Source organism: Citrus sinensis, chromosome 3 (assembly GCF_022201045.2).
Source record: "Citrus sinensis cultivar Valencia sweet orange chromosome 3, DVS_A1.0, whole genome shotgun sequence".
NCBI lineage: Eukaryota > Viridiplantae > Streptophyta > Magnoliopsida > Sapindales > Rutaceae > Citrus > Citrus sinensis.
Window position 1 is genome coordinate 30,916,963 of NC_068558.1, and position 19,174 is coordinate 30,936,136.

General features: G+C 33.6%; 1 protein-coding gene across 1 annotated transcript; it reads right to left on the reverse strand.

Annotated features, from left to right (window-relative positions):
- Positions 1 to 875: 875 nt before the first annotated feature.
- LOC102613861 (vacuolar protein sorting-associated protein 52 A) lies at positions 876 to 12,680 on the reverse strand. The gene is made up of 21 exons (XM_006478242.4): positions 12,502 to 12,680; positions 12,350 to 12,400; positions 12,154 to 12,248; positions 11,908 to 11,965; positions 11,156 to 11,251; positions 9,945 to 10,046; positions 8,288 to 8,371; positions 7,998 to 8,078; positions 6,930 to 7,073; positions 5,981 to 6,072; positions 5,681 to 5,762; positions 5,260 to 5,442; positions 4,021 to 4,136; positions 3,862 to 3,920; positions 3,361 to 3,461; positions 2,921 to 2,971; positions 2,669 to 2,848; positions 2,452 to 2,586; positions 2,188 to 2,262; positions 1,464 to 1,521; positions 876 to 1,386 (listed from the first exon to the last, which is right to left on the reverse strand). Exons 2-21 carry the CDS (start codon positions 12,374 to 12,376, stop codon positions 1,082 to 1,084), a joined length of 2,124 nt encoding a protein of 707 aa, XP_006478305.2. The 5' UTR covers positions 12,377 to 12,400; positions 12,502 to 12,680; the 3' UTR covers positions 876 to 1,081.
- Between the last annotated feature and the right edge of the window lie 6,494 nt (positions 12,681 to 19,174).

Below are 19,174 nucleotides of genomic sequence, written 5' to 3' on the forward strand. Positions count from 1 at the left end.
TTCTAGATTGACACCTAAGTCCCGATGGGGTCATGGGCCTGCAAATTTGCTTTAAAATAAGCAGAAACTTCTTTTATCTTTGAGTTTGACACATTGTGGACCACATCGGATACTCTAGGGGACAACATAATCTATCGATGTTGCCCCTCGATTTCTTGATTGCGGTCCTTACACCTTACTCTTACAAATTATTTGTACTTTTTTTTTCATCTCTTCAACTATGATGTAGGTAGTCTCGGTCCCGAATGATCGACAATAGAATATAAATATACAGAAGAGTGATCAGGTGTATGCAATTGCGTATTATGAATTGTGAGGCTGCATGTACCAGGTCAGCTTTCTATATACGAGTGAACTTTGAATCCGAGAACCCTTATTTTAATACAGACTAAGACAAAAAAAAAATACAATTGTAATATCTTACAAGATAAAATATACAATATTGAAATATGTATCTTTTTATTTTTTAATTTATTTCTAACTTTGATATAATTAAAAATCCTATATTAAAAAATTAATCATACATAATTATTATCTAAAATAAAGAAATCCCTCACTTAAACAAAGTAAGAGATAAGTTAAAAAAAAAAATACACTACAAAACAAAATACACTATATTTGAGTGTGTTTTTCTTATATTTTATCTTATCATTAACTTTATTAAGGATACAAATCCCTTATTGAAAATTTACTCTCTATACATATAGAGAGAGAGAGTCGGTATCGCAAATGTCCGCATAAAATAAAATGCAAAATTAGTATTTTAAGCCCATTGTTAATCTTTTTACAATGGCGAAAACCATTTTGCTAGACCGTCAAACGCTAAATCTGCATTTTATTTCATGCAGATGTGCGGAAGGGAAATTTCTGAAAAAGAGAAAATAAATCATGATCAATTATCATGTATCCAAAATCTGCGTTGTTTCAAAATCATATAAGCATTTACATATACCCTATACAAAGATTAATCTGTTTCGGCTTTAATTGGCGCATAATCCTCAAAAGTTGATGCGACTGGGTGGATGGGCTGCGGCAACCATTTTACAAATTTCCAGATGCGTTAATGCATGATATTGGTGATTCAGAAAGTTCTCGAGTATTTCTTGATTTCGTACATGATTGAAGATATGGACACGAGATCCTTGTTCAGCGCAGACCCGCCAGCAACTCTCTTTATGCTGTCTGAGAGTCTGGTATAATACAGCAGCAGCTGCGTCAATGCAGCCCTCAAGATCTCCATGCCACATAAGAAGTTGCTGAAAGAGGTGATGACATCTTTGTGCATCAGCTCTATTGCGGCTTTCCATCTGCTTGCAAAGTCCTTGACCAGTGGCTCGATTTCAGCAACGGTTATGGGCTTCTCGGAAGTGGAACTCGAGTCCTCCGCTGGTAAGACAACTTGCAAATAAGACCATCTATTTAAATGAACAAACATAGATATGTACAACTGTTCAAGTACTTACAAGCTCGGGTCTTTACAAACTTAATTAAATCACTGAAATGCTCCAGAAGCAGTTCTTCCTGAAGAAAGATAAGCATTATGTAAGTGAAATAATAAATGATGGGTGGTGGAAAAATTTCATAAACCCATACGTCGGAGACAAACAATCTTTTCTCTAAAACCAATTCTAAAGCTAATTCTTTTCAGGCACCACATGCATAGAAAAAATCCAAACTGCACTGTCACAAGCCCTAATTCATGCACGTCCAAGATCAGCATGCAGGTACCTCCTACATATCAACAACTGTGTTACTAGAGCTTGAGGCCCTCCAACAAATGGCATTAAATTGAATCCACACCATTAAAATATGCACAGTTAACACAACCAAAGTGTTAGTTTTACTTGCGAATTGTACTGCCACGTTGTAGCTTTTGAGGAAAAAGTGGAGAACCAGTTTAGCAATCAAACCAGAAAATCACGCCATTTTAGTGTAGAAGTATCTTCTCCAAAGGGAGTTATTTGGAGCCACACCATGTGTATTTTATAAATGAGATTATGAGAATGCAAGCCAGAGGATGGGAGACTGCTCTATCCCCTTCAGTCTTACAGACAAAAACGTATAGGGTGAAGCTGCTACTTTCAGCATTCAATATTAAAATGGCAATATTCAATTTTTAAGGTGAAGAGTGGAGTTTTATTAGGCATCCAATAAAAAATCTAAAAATACTGGTTAGCAGATGCTTACGACAAATAAAGCCGTGTTGCTCTTCAACAATTCCTCATAGTGCAATTGAATTTTCCCACCTTCTGGGCTAGCTTCCTGCATCCAAATGCCAATTTGATTATGAGAGGGTCACTGAAGGCATATAGATTTACAGCATTCTAGCACAACCAAAAGGAGCATATATGCACTCCTTACAAAGGAATAATATAGAAAACCAGGAAATTTTACTCTGAAAAAACTGTTCTCTCCGGTCAAAGTCATACTAAAGAAGAATTATATTCTCACCTTTAGTACAGCGATTGTCATATCATAGTTATTTATCAGGAACACAATCTGTGATTTTGGTTTTGGAAACAATTTTGCAAGCTTCGTAAGCAAGTCATCAACAGCCATTCTCAGCCGTTCCATATTCAATTCAAGCTGCAGACAAAGAATGGTATTTTAGCTAACAAACAATCAACAAAGAAACCCTTTATGACCAACATCTTTCAAAAGTTCTCACCTGACCATCTCCATATTCAACATTGAGGTGAATCAGAGAGGCTGCAAATTCAGCGTAGCGCCTCATGACATAATGAGGATGAACATCATCTTCCCACAAAGTCTTCACATTTGCATTACGCAGACTACTAAGATGCAAGTCAAACACCATCTTAAAACGAGGCCACAGGGAAATATTGACCTGCTCAAATTCAATTCAAAATTAGTCTTCATAGTGATCACATTTGTCATCAAGGTGCTGTTGATGATAGACCTTATCTAAATAAGAATCCAAACATGGGATCCGCCGCCGTGACATGATGAGCTGTAAAAAGAAAAGCAAAAGAAATCAGTAACATTTTCAGATAGCAAATTTAAGACCATGTTTTACTTATAATCAGGATACAAACAGGTAAAAACTAAATAAATACCATAATGAATTGATTTTCATAAAATGTTATGGTATAAATAAACTTGGCATCAAATTCTGGTTCAATTGGAATATTTGAAATTGACCAATATGTTTTTATTTTTTCACTAAATCTTTCAAATCATATGGTTCTCCAACCAATAGGCAAACAAGTCATATGGAAATCAAGTGATGATTAGTATGAGTTCTGGAGATTTAAGAAAAGACTTAAATGAAAATAAAACTGCATACAGTAAACTGACTAATATAGATCGACATTCATTTATATAATTTCATAAAATTACCTGGTGATGGTGTATGATTCGAATCATAAGCATTAACCCAATAGCATCATAACAATTTGGTAATATTGCATTGAAGTGTTCATCAATAACAGCAAATGGACCTGAAATAGCAAAGAAGTAACATGAAAAGCTGTTACAATGTTTTTTTGGTGCAACAGAATAGGATCACCATTTACCAAAATATACCCCGTTTTAAACTTTTGAGTAATCTAGCTTTCAATGCAGTGATAATTCCCACTGTTATTAGTCAAACAAAACAGCTTAAAACTTCAAGATCATGGACACAATACCAAGTAAATGAAAAGGATTGTTGAAAGCATTCAACACAATACTTGTAGGACAAGTGACTTTCTGAATCAATGAAAATTCTTAGTGCTTAAAGAGAAAATACTTTTTCTTTTATTTTTTCTGCTCCTCTTGTATACTGTATGACAGTACTTAAATCCATTTAGTGCTTTTTTAATCATATCATTGATTTAAAAAAAAAAAAAAAGGAATTACCAGCAAAAATATCATAAAATATTGATTCTTCCCCAAAGAAATCATCACAGAAAAGATACCTGCAAAATAGAGAGAAAAGGAGTCAATATTGATACTACAAGTGACTAAACATTCACTTACATCTAGAAAACAAATTCAAAGAGCAGAGCAACAAGATACTCAGAAGTTGCAGTATCCATAAGCAGCTTGTGCAAGCTCCTGAAGAGGACCTCGTAAGGATATTTTAAGGAGCTGGCTTCAGCTATATGCGGAATCAATGCTGGCTGATCAATTTCCTGTAACCAAAAAAATAGAAGAAAGGAAGATATTTAAACTATGGAATCATAATGCCAACAAAGAATCAATAAGAGAATCCAGGAAAGGGAAGAAATTATTCTTTGCACAACGTACATGTGTGACATATAGTTTTCATTTTCTTTAAAATGTATCCCCTAACCATATCTCATTACTACCAATATTATTATTATTATTATTATTTTATTATTCTATTTTCTGATTCTTGAAAGATAAAACATATCAACCATAAGAATAATGTATCCAGTCATAGAATTTGGGAATAGGGGAGTTGACAAATGACAGTTTTTCAACTGCAAGCACGACCAGAGAAGTAGGAATAGGCAAGGAACTCCAGCAACCCTGAAAGGTCTCAAGAATGTATCCAATTCTAGAGTAATATCTACACTTATCTGGAACAAGATCAACTAAACAATATTCATAAACTGAAGCCTTTTATAAACAAAAGCAAGATAAGATTAGGAACATCAAATTCATCTATCATTCCCAGATAATTAATTCCTTTCTTCAACTAGGAACAATATACTGACTAAATAACAACACTTCATGGCACAGTATTCCTCCTCCCTGTAACCAGCCCACCCCCCACCCCTGCCCCACTGGAAAAAAAAAGAAAGAAGAATGTTTATCCAAAAATGAAGTTAAAATTGAGCAGGATAAATCCAGCAGAAGTTAAAATAATGCAATAAAAAAATGTTTCGCCCTTTTTTCAAAGGATAACACATGACTTTGAACACAGATATATAGCGGTAGATCCCGTTCACTACTACTATCGTTGCAGGTTTCACCTTCTCAAAGCAACAAATCACAACAAAGCATATATATTTTAATCAGGCATCTACAATTCTATGTTGGCTTGTTTATAACACAAAAATGTGAAATAGATGGCAACAAATGAGTCATATGGCTCATATATTAAACTTCAAAAAGAAATTAGTGTATATTTCCTAAATTTTATGCCCAAGAAGAAACCAAGGAGAAAACAATCAGTGGATAATGCAAGTCACAACTGACATTTCATTTGGTAAGTGATCCAGCAAGAAACTCAATGTACAATTCAGAATAACACAGCAAACCATATTCAACCAATAGTGGAAGAAAAACCTTTAAAATGTTTATCCGATCCCCAAGAGCAAAAACAGCAGAACGATTCTTCAGTGGTTCTCTTCCTCTTGAGAAAAGACCGGTGCTTCTAGCCTCCACACCAATCAAATCACTAGATGTTGCTATATCTAACTGTAATTTTTCCAATGCTTGTATATAAGCACGGAAATGTGCACTCAAAACCTGCAAATGAAACAGCAGAGCATCAACACCTGTGAAATGATATTCTTACAGTGGCATTTGTAAAATTGAATTTCCCATCTTTTGAGCTACAAAAAATGTTATAATCTGATACATACACATATGTCAACAGCAACAGTAATTAAATTTTACATAATGAAAGTAAAAATTTCTTAGAGAATATTTTAGCCCTGACAAAACTACATTCCAAACACATAATAATGCATTCTAAAGCATTCACCTTGTTCATTGTGTCGATGTATGCAGCGCGGACCTCATTGTATATCTCTTTTCCATGTCCCTTCAGGAATGAAATAATATACCTACAATTTCACATTTCTCAGTTAAATTATCAAAGGTGTGAAACTGAAATTATTACACAAATGAAGGGTAAAGAGTGAACATGAGATGATCTATAGAAGTTGATAATTACTAAAGCAGTTAAAGCAGAGTCATATTAATCATGTTTTACGCTAGTATCATACAAAGGGGAGCAAGACGGTTGAAGCACCATTAAATAATTATAAAAACAGCTGCTCACTTGTATTTTAGAAGGACACTCTGTTGAATGATCTGAATATTAGTTTTGGGTTTTCTGAGTGCATAAAGCTTCTGCACAAGGAAGTCAAACACCTACAGAAAAGATAAATAGAGTCAGAACTTTCTGTCTACTTGCTAACAAACAGTTGTGTGGTGAAGAAAATTTAGAGTCTGTGACAGATTATCGCTACAGAATCACTTGACATCATTCACCATGCCATCAAAACTATCACCAAGATTATCATAAAAGAGTTCATAGTCTAAAATAAAAAATTTCCCCATTCATGAACTTAAAAACATGATACTTTGTCAATATATCAGTCAAACCTTCGTGTAATCTGAACTAAAACCAAATCCCCATGTTAAGACTCAAGAAAAATGTTCCAGTGAAACAACAGAATCTGCCCATTTGAGGAAGAAAACTGTTTAAATTGACACAAAAATTTCAAAAAATTAGACATTGTGGCCTCCCAGACTATGAGTTTTGCCATATTTGTTTACTCATTGTGTGTAATATTGCATAATATGACATTTCCATACAATTAAGTAATGTCTAAGTGAAATCTTGGCAAAAAGAATCTCAATTACTTTTATTTAACTTATTAAATTGTTGCCTCAATAGAATGGATATTCAATTTACACATGAAACTTCTATTCACCTTAACCACATTCGACAAATAAAATAGAGCTCATCCCTATTAAAACAACCACGAGCAGCTAGAAATAACACCAATTATGCAGGTATAAAAGGTGAATATCAATGGTTAACTTTCTAGATTTAGTATTGACCAGAGCTTTTAGCTTTAGACCATTGTAGTTAAAGACCAGTATTATGAATAATGGGAGTCAGTGTGTGTGTGTACATGGGGGATTGCCACACTATATCTGATATGCATGACATCACTAGAAGCACCATTAATCAGGACTGTCCGGAAGCTCCAATAAATTACCTTTGAAACTGCTTTTTGCCTAAGCTTTTCGAGTTCAGGCTGAACATCTTTAAGTGCTTTTGAAGTTTTAACCATGGGATCAACTCCTATAAACTTCAGTTTCTTACTTAAGATCTCGAGACTTCTCATATATTCCTCATTGACCTGAATAAAAGCTCCACCACAAATTAAGATGATTGGATAAAAAGGATTCCAATTCTCTAGGACAACATAGCAACATAAAGCGTGCATAAGAAACATTTGAGGACATGTGTAATGTATCTGAACTCTGTAAAACAGGATATACAGATAATATTTCAAAAAAAAAAAGAACTAGAGCTATAATTTCAACATGCCAGATCGTAAAAGCAGCAGAAAAGTTATCAAATCAAAGACACAACACAGAACAACATATACGGATGTTGCAATTCGAACAAAACTCCTGGCATTTGCGCATATAGTTATGAACTAAAATAAGGGGGTGCTACCCAGACCTTTAATGAAAAAATAGAACTGATTTAAATTTAGCAACCAAATGAAATCAAAAAAGTTAAAAAATGAACCACCAACCAAGATGACATGGCAGGGTTAAGTTGAAGCACCGCAGGCATAATGCAGATATGAGTAAATTTAATCGGCAAAAGTTAGTCAAAAAGGTAAACAGATTTATAACAATGTTTGGTCTAAAGAAAGACATACTATACGTCTAGGAGAAGAGATGGACATAGAGTCAAGGAATAGAAAGAAAGAAAATCTAAAAGAAACTGTTTCAAATTTCTAATCAGGTATAGTTTGTTTCAGATTTATGTCCTATTTAATAATAATTAGACTTAGACAAAGGCTTCATGAAAACCCTCTGAACAAAAATATGTGTTTAAAACTTTTCCTAACTAATAAGAGTAACTACTACAATTCATATCCCTCCCAATATCAACAAAATGAATCTTATAAGGATTTGCATAAATAAATTGTGGTCCTAGAAAGAGTGCACCACCTATCGCAGAAAACATGTTGAGCACATGCTTCATTTTTGCAAAACGAAACAACAGGACATGAAAAAGTTGGTAAATCCACATAAACAAGAAATACCTCTCCATCAACAATTATGTCCACCATCCGCGGAGGGATTATAATGTCTTCCACAAATTTAGCTAGTTTTGACTCTGCCACCTATACAAAGAAGTTAAACCAATTACTACAGATACTTGAAAAATGGGGATGGATGACAAAAACAGATAATAAAAGATAGATTAAGTAAAAGACGACTATTTAACAAAAAGATGAAACCCATTGTTTAGAAAGATCGACACAACAAGCATTTGTTGTTTTCTGAGTTCCACATCAAACAGTGAAATGTAGCTGTCCCTACAGAAACATACCTTGCGGTTCTTCAGCTTCAGGCCCATATCCATAGACTTCTCTTGGAGTATTTTGATATCCGAACTTATAGAACCAATCTCAGCCTGCAGCAAAGAAAAATCTTATGATGCTGATAATACAAGATCATAGTACAAGGAAGAACAAAACAGAAGCAGGACAAAAAGTTAATCATCTTCCTAGAATAAGAACATCAACAACACGACAATAACAACAATACCAGTAATTTAGAAGTTGCAAAAGTAAGCCCGCATGAACAAATCAATGTACACAAAGAAGAATTAATAGAGAGAGGACATTATTAAGAATCTTTGGTGCTTTTCTAATACTTGTATACCGGTGATTACTCTGGTATCATTGTTCACGGTTAGTAAACACATCCTTACTCTATTAGGGTCTGAATGCTGCAAAGTACTGGGAGGGTAAACCAGAAAACAGTTCTACTATTCTGCTATTTTGCATGAAGAGTCCACTGTTGGACTCAAAACAACAAACTTGGCATCAGCTACTTGAGATATCTATCAATATATAACTGACCTTCACTACTGACAATACCATATGATGTAGGATATCCTAAAGGTCTATGTACATTAACTAGACATAGGCACAAGACAAAGTATTTTGTTAGATTTCTTTCCCGGTTGTATACTTGCATTAGGATTCTTTTGGCTTTTTAGTGATTAAGGTTTCTTATACTAGCATTACTTTTTGGTTTAATTTTTTCATATCCCTTTTCTTAATAGGGTATGTTTCATTTTTCCCCTACAAAAAGGGATAGCATAAATCATAATTTGAACAACTTGAATTTAGAAAATTTCTTCTCTATGAATTCTATCAAGATTTTCCCCATTTCGACTCTCCTATGCTATCTAAGTTTCTTCCATTTCTTTCTAAAATTATTTATTTCTAGTTTTGCTTATACGCCTACACCACCAATTTTTTTTTTTTTGAAAAACTTTTTTATCATGCAACAACAATAACAAAGATAATAGCTTTGGCAGCATAGCATACTAACGAATAGTATCCTGAGTCTGTAAACAGATCTTCGTATGCTCCATGAAGTAATTTATCCTCTTAACAAACCGTGTTGGATGCTTCTCGAGCTAAATCTGTAATTTTGACCGCTTGAATTCATTTTTATACAGCTTTTCCAGTAAAGATGATTATCAGCATGAAGCTCAATAACAAAGAAACACTCTGGAACCTACTTATTTGCTCAACCTCACAACAATTTTCTACTTGAATCAAGAGTTAACCCAATTACACAACTTCTATTGTTTTTAAAATTGCAAAATTCTGTTGAAACCCATCAACTGCAACATGGCATGTTCCACACTGGTTCACTAGGAGTTGTAAATTGTTGCATTGGATGGAAGAAGATAAAAGTATTTCAACCATAAACAATTGGAGTTCAGAGATTTACATTACATTGAACTAATAGTCTAACACAAATTAAAAACATCCCCTTGCTTACAGATACAAGGTGCAATAAAAATCCAGCATCTTATAATAAAGATAATTACCATAGACACCTTAGAGTATGATTACTCTGGAATACTTTAAAAGTATAACTGTAATCCTTTCAATCAGGGAAAATCATCACGGGAGAGATATATGAAAGTGAATGCTAGGTAAATTGACCATCAAAAACTAACATACCTGGAAACCACTGAGAAGAGTCTCCATCTGTGACAAGATGGCATCGCAGTCACGAATTTGATCATGAAGAGACACCAAATTATCACTTTCTTTAATATAATCCTACAGTTTTGAAACAGTTTTAAAACGAATGAATAATTATTCTTGGAGTATAAATAAAATAAAATGATAAACTACAAATGAGGTAACAATAAAGAAGATACTTGAAGATGAAAACAGCTCTGCCAGCATAATTATACTGGACAATATCTCATCTCGACTAACATGAAACTCTTCCAAAACACTATGGCATGCTAAAATCTGAAGAAAATAATAAATTGGTTTAATGAAAACTATAAAAGAAATGAAGACACTCAATAGTTGAACTTATTTTTTAACATCACAGTTAACAAAAAAGGAAGTATTATACATTAAAAGTGTAAAATTGACCTAGAACTATGAGATTCTGTGGATAGGAAACAAGAAACTTATTTAACTAAATCTGCTTGAACACCTTACACACCCGGAACACTAACACTATGCAAACAAAGTTTGACAGATAATTAAAGCTACAAAAGGTATGACAGATAAGCAAAATTTTGAATTTTAAGATTCACAAATACTATCAGGAAAATTTTGATAGGACAGAGAGAGATGCAATTAAAATGGATTCAAAAATTGCAAATATGAAAGAGGACCTATAGATTGTTATTTCTTGAACTTTAATAATTGACCACAGATCATGAGCACCTTTTCTTTAATGAATAAGAGTTCACCCACTTTAGATACACTTCTGAACACACTGTACAATAAGACAATCCTCAACCACAAAACAATCACGGAAGAAAACAACCCCAACTGACGTCTGTTCTTGTCCAGGCGCAGAGATACCTATGTATCTACAGAAAAACCTCCATTCATTAAACGGTTGATTAATTGCCAATCCTTTTCTCACTAACCAGATGCTATTTATTCTGACTTAAGAGACATTACAGGCTCTCTGCATAGCATGCACAAGAGGACTAAGAAATGATAAAATTCAAATCAAACTAAGCAGAGTAGGAGCTTTCCAATTTATATACTTCAAACAAATCACAAATAACTTATGAAAAGAAAACAGCCAGCGTTTTTATGCTACTCACGTCAAAAAGGAAACTTCATAAGCATAAACCAAGTAGAATATAAGTTAGAAAGATGTTGCACATAAATATATCTGAGAAGTAATCACAGACCTGAATCGAATCCAATTCAACTTGCCGCAGATTGTTCTCAACCCCCTTTGTATACTCCCTTAGTGTTGTACCTTTAGACAGTATGTTTGCAACCACCTGCAAGCAAAAAGTAGACACCCATGGTAAGATCAAGATTTGAAGGTGAGCGAAGAAATATTAGGAACAGAAATAAAAATACAATAATAATGCAAAATTCAAGCAGCAAACTTTAGGTGGCAAGTATAAGAACATAATATGGTATGCACACTCTACGTCTTTTTTCTAGCTTTTCTTTTGTCAACCCTTGAATTCATGCTCCTTAGGCAGCAAGCATGAGGTCCCACCATCAAGCACTGCATCAAACTTACAAGACAATGACAAGTGTTACTCCAGACACACTTATCAGCCCCCTCTATCTGATAGATAACCGTATTCTCAAGATGTTTAAAAAAATTGAACGGGATACTGCAATCATCTGACTTGGGCATCAACCATTTAGCTACTTAACTTCTAATCCCAAAAATCTAAATTACTTGCATTAATATAAGCTCAAGAAGCATTACACACTCAGAGGTCTAATCAACACCCAATGGACGGCTGCTTACTCACTTACAAGCTTTCAATTTTTCAGCTCAAAGTACATATCAAAAACAAGTTCAGAATATAAAGTAACATCTTGCCTCAGTTGCTAAACTAACAACTAAGTGTGTAATGAACAAAACAAAGGCTAGGTATTAGCTTAAAATGAAAGAAATACTAAAGCCTCTGCTTACATCATGGTTCTTGCATTCTTCAAGCTCTTGCTCAAGTCCTTCCAACGATATATCATCACTGCCAAAAACAGCAACAGATTCAACTAAAAACCAATAGAATTCACAAAATAACACTCTAAAAAGAACCTGAATCTGGTTGTCAAGAATCAATGATTTCTTAACAATGGCATACATTTCTTGATCTTTAAACTAAATATCCATTACAAATCAGACCTCAAAACTAGTCAAACAAACACTTCCACGTACCCGCTCGCATCTTCCTCGAAAGTCAAGTCCCCAACAAATGCCCCTAAATCGAAAACATTTTTCGGAGTCTCATTTTTTTCAGCAAAAGAGTTATCCTGCAAAGAAATTCAAGCACCAGAACTATAAACCCAACCAAAGCATACTTCTAAAAATGGAATAAAAGAAGTCAAATTTGCTTCAGTAAGCTATTAATTACCCCCTGGTTTGGGGCAGCATCGGCCATAGTTGAAATGCCCGACAGCTCTATCTGCAACCACAGTAACATTCCAAGTTAATTGATCAAGTACAAAATCAAAAATTTGAGAAAATTATGCGACGAAAATTAGGTATTTATTTTTATACAGCTACCTATTCAGAAATTAGATCTGCATTTAATATTTGAATTAAATCAATATATAAAGAAGAAGAATTTTTTTTTCCAAATTCACTCGTCGGATTCAAATGAGCTGAGTTCACAACAAAGCAGTTTCAGATCTTCAGACTTTATATATATGTATATAAGGGATGGCGACATCCCCGCGGCGCCGGCCCCCATTAATTCGTTCGGGTTATAGGCCCCGAAAAGCTTCAAATTTGAAAACGGGTCCATTTCAGGGATAAGTGTAAGCCCAACTCTCGAAAAATGTTTTTTTTTTCAAAATAAAAAATATATTCTAATTTAATCAAAACCCACCCCAATTTTAAAAATTTATTACAACAAGTGCACATTATTTTTTTAAAATTTAAATTAAGAAGAAATTTAAAAATTTAACTAATTAAATTCATTTTTATGAGACTATTTTTTTTTGTTATATTTGATCAATAAAGTTGTTTTAAACATAAATTAATATAATTATTCTAACCTTAAAGGTAAAAGTAAAAAAAAAAATCTAAAAATTTACTTTAACTTTAATAAATTTTTATACAAAATTTTTTTATATTTTAACGATGTATAAGTAGTACTTTTTTAGTATGATTATTAATATTCCACTAAACTAATGAGATGTAATTAGGATATTTGGAGTATTGAAAATTATTAAATTTTATATAAAACATATTAGATTATAAAATATAAAACTAAATTCCTAAACAATTAGTTACAATAATATATATTTCTTAGGGTAATTTGGTTATTTTATATTTTAAGGGTAAATTAGTTAAATTAAACTTATTTTAAAGCAACCTTAAATTGTTAAAAGACAAAGTAAGAAAAAAATTATAAGAATGATTTAATTAATTAATTATTCAAACTTATTATTAATTTGTAATTCTATAAAATAATGTGAACTTATTGTCATTATTTTATAAAGATAGGGTGGGTTTATAAAAATAATGGGGTGGAAATATCCACACCTAAATAATAAAGGAAAATTATCATTGCACCACCTTTGTTCTCCCTTATTTTCATCCAACCAGCACAAAATTTTAACATATTATCTTTATCACTTTTCTTTTTTAATTTGTATCAATTAGCCACTTTTGCACTAATACCTTTAAATAATTTAAATAAAATAATAATTTTACCCCTAAATAAATTAAAAGGTCATTTTATTTTATAAAAATTTTGAAAAATAAAAAATTATAATTATAAAAAGAGTAATTTATACCTTGTCCCCAAATGAATTGCCATATAGCACTGCACACCTAAAAGATATGACCAGTTGCACCGCGCCCCCAATTTCGTTAGTTTTCCGGTTAATGTTAACAGTGTAGGGGCAAAGTGGGAAAGTGAAGTAAAATTTAAAAAATATAAAGCTCAAGAATCGCGCCTTATCATTTCACTTGTTTGATCTTACTGCAGAAATAAGCAAGGACAACCTCCTCACTCTTATTCTTGACAAATAAGCGCCAAAATTACCTAACACGGATTCATATTTGAAGGAGATAAGATTTGTGAGAGCCATGGGTTTGATTGGTGTGTGGATGTAAGTATTTTTATTTGGGCGAGAGGAGATCCTGGTGTTTGGTGGTTGAAATAACTTAGGTTAGTAGCAAATCCTAGTTTATTTTTCACTGATTTGGCTTTCTGTATATGTTATTTCGCAAATCTAAGCTTCTATGTTACTTGCATGTCAAATAACTTATTGGATTTGTTGGGTTTTGTGTGACTTTGGCATGTATGTACTAGATTTATGATTGAATGTGTGTGGATGGATTTAACTTATGTTGCCTTACTGTTGAAATGAGTTGTCTTGGGTCCTCAATTTCACTTTAAATGCTCAATTATTATGTGTTATTGCATTGTTACATGTGAAACTATGAGTTTTTTGGTTTATGGTTTTAGTGTTTCTGATAAACTCAGGGGTGGGATTTGGGTGAGTTTATGCACATTCATTTTAGGAAATGAAAAATAAGTCTTACATGACAGGAGCTTCATGCATTAGCTAATTCGAGAGGAAAATCTAATTTTTTTATAGGTGAAAATGGATGATGGCGGTACAATTTTTTATGTCACATTCAAAGATACAGCACATAATCTTGGTGTCATCGATCCTGATAAGTTGAGTAGAGTCTCCATTATGAATAAAGTTTTAATGAGAGTGCATGGAAGAAGGATGACTCCTGATAAGAAGTTTAATCTAAGTGTTTGCCTGTATGGCTATCTTGGAAGCGGAAGAAAGTTCAGATTATGGATGATCATGACCTCATTGTTCAGTTACATGAGCACCACAACCTGTTGTACTATTATATGCAACTTTACCTTTATTAAATACCTTAAGCTACAGAGTTAGCAGCAAAAAGAGCTTTATTCCAGACTTCTACAGCCCTTGAAAAAAGCATTTCAACCAGAACTGAAAAAATTAACCCCGTTTTATATGCCTCTTTTACCAACACAAGTGACAAAATGCCTTCTCAAAAAGTCAATCATGCCTCCTTAGTAAATGAATCCCCTATGAATAACAACACTAGCATTTTGATGCGTTTGATTACACCATATAGCATCCAATCACAATCTAAACCACACCAATCACCATATCCTTCCACACATAAGCCTAACATTGCATCTGAACCTAACTCTGATTTATTTGAAGATTTTTTGGACACCCATTTCAAATCATCAATAGACCAGCAAACACTATCACCAAATCAAACCAATAGAACATACACTTCTAATACTTCCAATGACAGTCATGTTAATAAAACATTTTCAAGTGATACTGATAAAACCCCATTTGGGCGAAAAATAACACAAAATTTTTCCATCCCTCCCCAGCTTCAGCAACAACAACATACACGATACCTACATAAACCTACACCTAATCCTCTAAATGACTTCCCAACCCAAGCAACAACACAGAATCCTGACTCACAAGTTTTCTAAGCATCTAACCCTTTTCATGGTCTTGGTGATAATGGCCAAAAACCCATAAGAACTGAGTTAGCAGCTTGAAGATATGACTCTGAAGACAATGATTATAGTCTGACATAATCCGAAGAAGAAGATTCATGTCATCCACTTGGTGCTCCAAATGTTATTCATCCTCATGTCCCTCTTATTCAGCAGAGTTATGAGAGTTATATGCATTCTGATGACAATGATATGGATGGCATGCTATCTGAATGTGACAGTGATAACAATGAATTTGGTGAAGATTTTGATGATGAGACTGATGAGATTTTGGCAAGAATAGGTGCAACAATGAGAGAAAACATATATATTCCCAACGAAGACCTAATTGTATTTAGAATTGGACAGTATTTCAGAAACTTTAAGTAGTTGACTTGGGCTTTAAGAAATTATGCAGTTGAAAATAGGTTCAAAATGTACAAGCACAAGTTTAAGAGATTTAGAGTTACTGTTGGTTGTGCATTCTTCCAATGCCCTTGGTTTTTACATGTAGCAAAGACCATAATTGGACCAACATTTTTTATTAAAAGATTCCACAATGTGCATGCATGTCATAGAGAGTTGAAAAACCCTGAATGTACAGCAGAGTTCATAGTTGTTAAGTTTGCTTCAATGATTATAGAGCATCCATACACCAAGGTGGATTGGTTTATAATTGAACTTAGAAGGAGGTATGGTGTGAATGTGAGCAAGCATAAAATATACAGAGCAAAAAGAAGGTTTTAAAGACTCAAGGTGCTGGTTATGAATCCAGTTAAAGGCTAGTATGAAGTTTTGCACAGATGATACTTAACTAGATGCCACAGGCTCTAGCACTTATGAATGTGGTCAGATATCATGCAGAACAACCGAAGAATCACTTATTTATTATATCATTCCCTACACTAAGAGAATGCTTTAACCAAGGCTGTAGACCTTTTTTGGGCATTAATGGATGCCATTTCAAGAGCCCTTACAAATGTGTACTGCTATCAGTTGTGGCCATTGATGCGAATAATGGAATATCCCCAGTTTCTTTTTGTGTGTGCAGTGTTGAGAGCACTAGCACATGAACATGGTTTCTTTAGTATTTGAACACTTTCTTAAGGAGATAAAAGACAACTCATCTTTATGTGTGATAGGCAGAAAGGTATTTAGAATGCTTTGGCTTTAGAGTTCCTTAATGCACATATAAGGTATTGTGCTAAGCATATTTTAGCCACTCTGAAAGCAAAGCATCCATTTTGTGATTTCAAAATACAGTTTAGGCAGCAATAAGGGCTTCAAATAAAAGAGAATTTGATAGAGCTATAAAAGATTTAAGAAAGATAGATGGAGGCATATATGAGAAATTAAGGAAATTACCACCCAAATTCTGGTCTAGACATGCTTTTGACAGTAATTGCAAGTCTAATAATTATACTAATAATATTACTGAATCCTTTAATGCATGGGTTGGGGTTTAAAGGAAGTTGCCAATACTGATAATGCTTAAGTAGATTATAAAGAAGCTTATGAAACGACTAATTAGTAGAAGACACAAAGCAATGGCTTGGAGGAGTGAGATTCAAAGGAGAATTTATGAGAAGATGATGAAGCATTTACAAATTGGAAGTGCAAATTCTATTACAAGAGCTAGTGAATGGTTGTATGAAGTGGATGACAACTATAAAACCTATGTTGTTGACCTGGAACATCATGTATGTGATTGTAGATGCTAGTAGGTGAGTGGTATTCCTTACAGTCATGCCATGCCCTGCATAGTCCGTAGTCGTAAAGACCAAGATTAATTCCTCAGTCTATGGTTGAAAAAAGACACTTATATCAGAGGTTATTCAAAAATTATTCATCCAATTCCAGAAAAAGATTCATGGCCAAATTTTGATGGTGATGAAATTTTACCTCTTTTAGTGAAAAGGCCTCCTGAAAGGCCTAGGCTAACTAGAAGAAGAGAAGCTGATAAGACACCACCAGAAAGAGGAAGATATATGATGTAATGTAAGTGTTGTAAAGAGTTTGGTCACAATAGAAGATGTTGCCCGGTTAACCCTGAAAATTCTAACAAGAGGACAAGATTATACCAAATCAGTTTGATAGCTTCCAAAAGAAGTTTGAACACTTTAATATATATTTTTTACATGTGATGACAGCTATATAACAATAAAGTTTTCTTTGTTTGATTGTGGTTTGTCACAACATCATCTCAAAAGATATAACAAGGTACGGATGAGAAGGACAATGTCAGTAACACTTTGACAAAATTTCATTATATTACTACTGTTGAATTAACTTATTTACTGAATTAGCTAATACTTAATTAGTAAAGTAATTGAACATGTAATTACTTAGTGATACAAATAGTTTAATTTAAGCAATTAAGTTTAGAACTTGAATGTTTACGTTAAGCACATGAAATTGCTTTGTGCTTAAATTTTAATGTATATTAAGTGAAGTAGCATTGGAAAAATGTTATATGACATAGTAAAAGATACAACTGCAACATTAGAGAGACTGGGTGAGGATAATTCTATTCATGAGGAAGCACATGGTTGCATATCAAGTGTTGCTCTGAGACAGACTGTTGACAACATCCAATCGACTAATCAAGTTGAAGATCGAAGAACAGAAAATTTGCATCTTGCTAAGAGCCATAAGACAACTAATTTGGCAGGACCATCATGTTCAATGAATTTGGCTGAAAGGAAGAGGGTAGAAAGAACCAGTGATGGTGCATGGATAAGTGTGCAAGGGAAAAAGATCATAGAAGTTTGTGGAATTACCTTAAGGGGCAACAACAGAATAAATGACCACAAAGACAATAAGAAACTGGACAAAGGGAAGGCTCTAGCTTTCCCACAATGGAGGGTAAGTTATATATTTAATTTGAATATTGTGCAAATGCAATTTCTACAGGGGGTGTGTGTGTGTGTGCGCACGCGCGCGTGCCTATTGCATGATGTTTTTATGTATAACATGAGGACTTCGCATGATATTTATAACATTGTTAATTGGGATGCAGTGATCGTGAATGTTATCTTGATGCATTGGTAGCAGCAGATTTCCTAACAAGTAATGCAAGTAGTATAACCATTTTTTGACACCTTCCACAATGCCCTATTGAACCATTTTATAGACATGAAGATCATCAGGCTTATGTTTTGATTTTTTCCTCCTTTTACATATAATTGAAGCTGCAATTTTAGTTAGTGCTTTGGTACTAGACTTGCCAATTGCAATGATGTGCATTTTGTGATGGCTCATATATAAGTTATGAAGGGTTCGTGGCATTTTGTAAGTTGTTGGCATAGAATTCATAAAGAAGTAATGGGAATTAGACCAACAATTCATTTTTTTTTTTTTGGATTCATATGTATATAACCATGTATGTTCTAGCTACAATGTGTAGGTTGTTGCCAATGCTTATTTAAGAATTACAATGTAATTTATATTAAATTGTTGAGATCAAATTAGATACTACAATCAATATATGGCCTGCACTTTTTGTTACTGCTACCATTCTACAACTTTAGAATTTGTATTGTAATGTATTACAAACAACAGAACTAGTAGCATGAATATGGCAGTCAATTGTCGTTGACCCTACGATTGTTGTGAATAGCATCTTCAAACACATGTGGGTTAGCTTGTTCTTCAAACAAGCGTGATTTTGATTGAATTTGTGCAGTCTCCCCCTTACTTGGTTCCCACCATTTA